This window comes from Henckelia pumila, chromosome 1, assembly GCF_033568475.1.
Source record: "Henckelia pumila isolate YLH828 chromosome 1, ASM3356847v2, whole genome shotgun sequence".
Lineage (NCBI taxonomy): Eukaryota > Viridiplantae > Streptophyta > Magnoliopsida > Lamiales > Gesneriaceae > Henckelia > Henckelia pumila.
The window spans coordinates 173,804,891-173,813,101 of NC_133120.1; the positions used below are offsets into that span (position 1 = coordinate 173,804,891).

The 8,211-nt window shown below is 38.0% G+C and overlaps 1 protein-coding gene across 1 annotated transcript; it reads right to left on the reverse strand.

Moving 5' to 3' along the window:
* On the reverse strand, nt 1–1,926 carry LOC140875351 (polyphenol oxidase I, chloroplastic-like). Its single transcript, XM_073279015.1, has one exon. The coding sequence runs from the start codon at nt 1,924–1,926 to the stop codon at nt 178–180; it is 1,749 nt and encodes a 582-aa protein (XP_073135116.1). The 3' UTR covers nt 1–177.
* Between the last annotated feature and the right edge of the window lie 6,285 nt (nt 1,927–8,211).

The window sequence follows — 8,211 nt, forward strand, 5'->3', positions numbered from 1 at the left end:
AATCAAGAACTTAGATGCGTACAACCAAGTGAGTGGACAGTAACGCCGGAATCATAGAAAGAAAGAACCACCAACAAAACATAACAGATCGATCTTTGAAGTTTCAATCTTTATTATTACAATTAAAAAGTGCAAACAATATCCATAAAATTTTTGAGAAATGGAAGGATCATTTAATTAGCTCGAAGCCGCAGGGGCTGGGGCTGGTGCTGGTGTTGGATTCTCAATGATCTTGATACCACCAATGGTCACACCATCTCCCTCATGCCTCGGCACCAATGTGACCAACACGTCTTCATCATCCGCCACATCCATATCATCGTACAGATCCGTCAGCTTCAACCGAATGGAGGTTGTGGCGGTTTGGGTCGTGGTCTTGTGTGGAACCTGAGCATATGTTCCAGCGTATGCGGCCTTGTCAAGCTCGAGAACATTGTCGTCCTCGTCGTTGACAAACACGTCGAACTTCAAGAACTTGGTAGTGTCCACGGTTATGTTTTCTATCACGAGAAGCTCATCGGCCTTTCCTTTCTTGGTTTTGGGAATAAGGACTCGGACGATTTTGTCGAGTTTGAGAGGGAAGACTGTTTCTGCTCTGGCGGCGGCGGTGCCGGTCCTGGTGACCTTAGCAGTCGCAGTTTGAGGAGGCGGCCTGTAGTCGAGCCAGGGAAGGTCGATTCTCTCGTAGTCGTATCCCATTTCTAAGTTGCTCAAAGAGTCCTTTGCCGTGACACGCACGAGCTGAGCATTTTCGTCGTAGAAAAGAAATTGGGCGTTGAGGAAATCAGGGTCGGTGATTTTCTTGTCGGGAACCTTGCTACTTGGCAGATAATACTGCCATAAAGTCCACATACGATCCACATTTCCATGGTGACAATAAAACAAGGGGTCTCTGCCGGCAGAGTAGAAGTTACCCAAGTCCTCTCCACTGGGCTGTCTAGGGTCTCCGACCCAGACGTGCACGGCTGTGTGGGAGCCCCGTTCGGAAGCTCCAGGGCCGGGGTTGACGGGGGTTCCTTCGCGGTACGGCTGTCCCATGAAATCAGTGGCGCTTGAGTTGCCTCGAATCATCTCGGTGTACATAATGGTGAGGTTGTTAGACACAACCTGAAGAGGGTCTTTGTTCCCGGTCAAGCCGAGATCCACCACGGCCGGCGGCAGGTTTGCTTGGTTGCGCTTTTCGTCGAAGATTGCTGCTTTTGGATCGTTGAACATGGGCGGAATGGTCATCCCTTTGGGGTTGTCCCAGTTCCAAAATGGCAACGCGAAAGTGGGGTCATTGATCAGTTTCCCCAAGATTCTCTCGTAGAAATACAGATACCATCGATGGAAAGGAAAGAAAAGCCAAGAGTTGTGAACTTGAAGATCAAGAGTTCCCTGCCCGGGTTGATCGTAGGCGCCATTGCAGTAAGCGCAGTGGATGTTAGCTTGCTGCATGAAGCTGCGGGGGTCTTCTTTCGGAAGGCGCTTCATCCGATCAATGGCTAAGTTGTACTTGAATATGTATTCAGGCGACACTTTATGTGCAGCAGGCCTCGTCTTCGTTCTCACCACCGGAGGGATCTTGTAATCCACGATACTTTGCACAATCGGGGGACAACAGTTGATATCAAGCTGTTTTCCCGTGTTCAAGTTCGTCGCAGCGCCGCATTTGTCGAGCTCCGGTGCTTTCACGGGATTCGCAGAGGAGTCGGGGGCCGAAACCAGGTTGGCGGCACCGTAGAGGCCACTCAGACCGAGAAGCATGTTCCTCCTGTCAACTTTCCCCTGATCAGTGTGGCCATTGTTAGTGCAGGAAACTTGCAGGCGAGCATGGGGGCGCCGTGCAGAGGTGATGAAATGGGATTGCTTAGGAAACAGAGGGCGGGAGCTGGCGGAGGGATGGGTGCCGGTGCTGGTGGCACATGGTAGGTGAAGAGAAGCCATGCTTTGCATGTGTTAGGTTTGGAAACCATGTGCTTATTTATAATTGCTCATTCTACTAGTGGGGATTAGATTAAATTATTGTGGAATAGATGGTGCAAATTTTTTAAAAATATTTTAACACCATGTTAGCAAATGCTACCAAACATCTACGTGTCTTATAGCATAAACTATTCATTTTCAGATTTGAAGTTCACATATATTCAAAAATACTATTGATCTCCGTGATTATGATAAAGAAAGACTTGATATATGTCAGATATTATATAATAATAGCAGATATCATGAAAACTTGAAAATTTTATTCTTTCAAATAACAAAGAGATGCTATATATATTCTGTCAAAATAATTAATCATATGAAAATATTTCTACTAGATAATAAATTTGCGCTTTTCGATGATGCTTGCAACGTGATTCACGATGGATTCCATATCTTTATATTACTATTATTATTACTGCTATTGGATATTCACGGTTCGGATAACCGTCCGATCCGAATCGAAACCGAAAATTAAACTGAATATTTTTGAATTTTCGTTTTTCGGTTTGGTTCGGTTCGGTTTTTTTCCTGCGGTTAACCAGACCGAACCGAAAAATCGATTTTTTTTATTTTTTTTAATTTTTTTTGCTTTGTTTTTGATATTTAAATTTTTTTACTAATCAATTAATATGTGCATCAATGTAAGTTCAAAAAATTAATTTTATGGAAAAACTGGAAGAACAAAAATCATAATTTGTTAGTTTAAAAAAAGACATACTTGGTTTAATTATTTATCTAATTAGTAAAACATACATGACTTCAATTGTGGATTCAACTTCAAAATATATTGATTTAATGATTTTAAAGAATATTGATTTTCAAATAGAAATAATTAAAAATTAATTAAGTTATTTTATTATATTATATATACATTTATTTGCATTATATATTACATTATTTATAAATTCATTAATAATTATTATTATTGAAATTAGAAACGTTAACACTTTTTTTGTTTTCAGTGCAGTTATTTTCAAATACATTTTTTGAAGCATTAAATAAAAATATTTGTATGAAAGTATGACGGTATGAGTTTGTGGATTCTGATTATATTTGTATTGTATTAAATATTAACCAATGAGTTTGTCGATTTTTTTATGTTTCTAAATTCAAATTACTGTAGTGACTAGTGATTAGGATTATTTTCAAATTTCTAGCCAAGTTGAAGAAAATAGATTAATACTTAAATATTAGTTTATATAAGTATTATTGTATTAGTATATTTAGAGTAATCGAAAATACATAACTCAAACACAAATTGTACCTATTTTTAAAAGAACATATAAACATAAAAAATTTGTGGACTTATGGTTTTTTCAAATAGAAATATAAAAATGAATTAAGCTAATTTTTATAAAATTATATGTATGCATATATTTACATTATATATAATATTATTTTTATAAATTCATAAATTATTATTAACCTAACGTCATGACGGAATCTTTGTTCGATTTTTGTTCTTAAAAATTAAATCTCAAACGGTTACGTCCAAATATATTTTGCAAAGCAATTAAATTTTAAGCGCATATATTTGACTCGATATAATTGGTTCTTCACATTTCCAAATATCATTTCATCAAAAATTTTTTTTAAACCAAACCAAATTCCAAAAAAAAAAAAAAGAAAAAAGAAAACCGGTTAACCGAAAAACCGAACTGAAAAACCGAAATTTTTTCGGTAAAAAACTGAACCGAACCGCTCCATTCGGTTCGGTTTTCGGTTTGGTTTTTCTGAAAACCGAAAAACCGGTTCGGTTCGGGCGGTTTTAACCGTTTGAACACCCCTAACTTTAAGGCACCGTTATGTTGACGGTATTACTAATATATGTATAACTCATCTCATCTTATTTCACGTTGTTTTCATCATATTATTTATCTATATATTAACTATTTATTTTACATCAATCAAATCATTAATTATTTATCGCACATCAATCAAATCATTGAATTCAAATTACTATATTACCCCATATAAATAATATAATTTTTATTTTATTTATTGTTAAAAGGACAAAATAGTAATTTAACATTTTTATATAAAATTTAATTAATCAAATCAAATAAACCATAATATATCAATCTAATCCAATACAATTTTAACTATCATTTCTTATTTATTTTTTATTATATTATACTACTTATTGATATATTACTTATATCATACCTCAAACCAAACGGTGCCTTAAAATTTTTGGCTACAAAATTCAAGGGATGAACAGTGCTTTCCGAACGTTGGATGCAAAAGTTATGTGCAATTTGGAGATACTTCATCACTTGTTTGGTTCATTAATTTCTAGATTTTCTCTATTACTCTCCAATCTCATTATTTTTCTCCTAATTTATCCCACTGTTTTGATAATTCATTAATGAAAATTTTTATAAAACTATGTCACGGATCAATTATGAGACGAATTTCCAAGTTTAATGAAATATTATTATTTTTCGTGTCTAAAATATTACTTTTCACTGCAGATATCTGTTTCATATTTTCACTGCAGATATCCGCTTCATATATATATACTAGTAAAAAATGCATGAATAAAATCATCCAATTAAATACTGTCTACTGATACGTTATTACTTCATTAAGTTCGCCAAAAAATTAAATGACTATCCTAAGCCATATGAATAATTGTACGAATCATAGTATAATCTTGTTAGGGTGTGTTTGAGAGTGTTTTTTTTATTATTTTGAAGTGATTTATTTAGAGATCATTATAAAAAAAAACGTGAGATGCAAAAGTAGCTAGGGAGTATTTGGAAATAAAAGTATAAATTTAATACAAACTCAAGTTCAAGTGTTTGGAGAAAAATTGTATCCAAATTTAATTTTTAGTAAAATGACGATAATAAACCTAACCTATATTCTAGTAACTCGTATCTTATTTTACGATCTTAAGGGTTAAACATGTTTAAAGGATTTTAATCTACATTAACCAAGTGATTAATTGGATAAAAAATGTGGAATCAGGACTTCAGAACCACCAAAGAGATCGGACCTTCTCAAATGGGCTCGGAAGCACCGAACCATAGCAGATGAGATCGGAAGAAAAAGGTGAGTTTGGACCTTTCGAACGTGAGATCGGACCTTCCGAAGGTGAGGTCATGCACACTAAGTGAAATGTCATCAATGTTTGGACACACTGTAGCGACCCAACCCAGATCCACTACCTAATCAAAGTTAAAAGCATAATTAAGCATGCATTAAATAAATTGCTGCGGAAGACATAAATAAAAGGAGACCGGCAGAATACAACCGGTTAAACAAATTCGATTATACAACTCAATCGAATAAATAAGCCTAAAGGCAAAACCCTACAGCTAATCCTGATGTCTTCACTGGTCACTGGCTACTCCAAGCTCCTGATGTCCAATCCTACACCTACACCTGCCCCGTCGAATGGGGTGTTCAGATACACAAAAAAGACTGAACGTGAGCTCTAATCTCAATATAAAAGCACGGGTAAAACATACAAATATGATGCATGCAAATGACCGGGTATCCATATCTGGGATAACTGTATACAACTGCTCAGTAATGGCGCCTAGGACATGAGTGGTACAACCCGGGAATCAAACCCAGCGTACACTGCTCATTCCTAACGGACGTAGACCGTGTCTTCCAGATGCCAGTGCCGGATAACCTGTCGGTCACGGAGCGCTCAACATCAACCGTCCGAACAGGGCTGAACGGCCCTACGTGGCTCATCTCAAAAGATGGACATACACAATATGATATGCAAATGCTGCATAATATGACACACAAATGCAACATATAAGCATACAAAACCCGCCGGCTATCTCACTCAGTACTTACATACCTTATTACAAGCAGTCCTAGCAGTCCCACTCTAGGTTCCAAGTCTATCATCAACTCTACAATGCAATTATGCATGCATCATTAATTAAGCTCTAAAAGCCTTAACTAAGCTATTGCATACTCCTAAATAATTTAAGGAGATCATAGCTATACGTGCGTCCGTCTTCAGCCCACTGATGACAATTGCCTCAAAACTAGGCCACAGCTCCGCTACGACGCCTGGATCGCTATGCCACTTTCAGAATCCCAAAAGGACACCTAGAATTCCCTAGATCTAAGCTAGAAGGCTAAGGAATCGAGAGAGAAAAAGGAGAGGTGCGATCGAGTTGAAAATAAAATCTCGGCCCCCTTTTTATATGCAAAGTTTGGAGCCTCCGAACCCAACTTCGGAGCCTCCATTCCGGTTCGGATCCTTTGTTCCTGACTTCGGAGCCTCCTATCCTATTTGGAGCCTCTGATCTTGACTTCGGATCCTCCAAAGTTCTATCAATGACGTTACCAATGACGTATTATTCTTGGACAGCTGGCCATGCAGTTCGGAGCCTCCGATCTCAGGTTCGGATCCTCCTAACCTGATCTGAACCCTCCGAACCTTACCAACCATTTTTGAGTGTTTTGGATCCATTTCTGGACTCCGTTAACCCATTTGAAATTTCTTTAATCATGTTTTAATTAATCTAAACATGATTACATGATTAATTATGCATTAATCATTAATTCTGGATACGGGTCACTACATTCTCCCCCCTTTAAAATATTTCGTCCTCGAAATATAGGGTAAACCTCGAGAACATACTAGAAACACTTGCTCGAGTGTATGGTCAAAATAGCTCCCGACACACTCAGACTTTTGTCAAATTCCCTGCAAGCTCCATTAATGCTGAACCGCATTAACATTCTTCCAACTGAAGATTACTGCACTATTGGTCGACAATCAAACTTCCTTGGCACCAATGTATCACCACACTGATACATCTTCCATCCTGACCACGATCTCCCTGATCACGAAGGATACAAATACACGCTTGATCGAGATCATCGTCTCAAAGAAAAGTCTTAGATTGACGAAGAACAAATTATAACTTGACTAGCTTACGACATCCGTCGAATCAATAATTGAATCTAACCATCTAATGGTTCCAAAAGTTCTCGGTGCTCAACATCTCTAGTCAGGAAACACCAATCCCAACATTGTGCTGACACAACAAAGCCCGAATTTCTCCCCAAGAGAATCTAGTTGACACAAATCTATACACCAATGCAACTACTTAACACGATTTCCAGACTGGTCATCCTTCCCATGTTCCACCGAATCAAACGAGCTTCCCAAGAATTATTGGGAATTCAGACCACCATGTCTAGTGCGAATCACAGTCCACGTTTCATAGTATAACTCAACACTATTTCATAAAGGAACTCTCATCTCATGACAATCATGTCACAAAATCTTTTCTTGACCATTGGTCTGCGAAGCCACGCATACACTTCAATGGAGGTCAACACACCTCTGATGATCTACATCATCTCGACCATAATTTATTCACCCATGAATTCCAATCGATGTACATCCTCCTGATAGTTATACATACTCGCAATCACTGTACACACATCAAGACTAAGACAAACTCCCACCAATATGCTCGACTGAGAAATTCCACAGTGCACAGATATATGGAAACACTTCTTATTCTGTCTCAAAACTCGACAGTCATTGCACTTGGTATTACTCCTCACGGAGTCTTCGATGATACCATCAACGCTCGCTACCTATCACGCATCCGACCCTTGTCCATTGCTAAAATGCAATATCCTTGACAAACTGTTTGCATGGATGTGACTCACTGACTTCAAAGAACGAATTCAATCTGTCAAGATCTTGCGAAGTCTGCAATCCCAAAGGCAACCTAGTTTACTACTAAGTCGATCATCGAGTACCTCAGTCACATCAACAACAGTACGCATATAATGCTGGAAAACTAGTGACACAACCTGCTAGATCTCGAGACTAGATCCTAGTTAATGTCACATATCATGATCAGACAACTGACGTCCCCTTGATAATTTCCATGAGCTTTTCCAAATACTCGTCGGACCCAAAACACAACAATATACATAGATGTCATTACAGGAACACTTCATTGAAATGTTTGATTGAAAACCTTCACTATTGTTGTTTAATGGAAAACTCCCATATGAAGCAGAAATCTTGATCCCTTCCGTTACTCGACCCGATTATGCGATTGCTATCACTAATCATTTGCTGGAATTAATATCAGCTTCCTTCTTAACAAGAATGCATAATCCTGGGAAACTACCAACTCCCTTGCTTGTCTCCACTGTCAAGTTATCGTCTAACTTGACCATACAAGTCCAATTGCAATCGTCCTCGATTAGAGCAATCCCAAATTATTCGTCTCAGGCAAT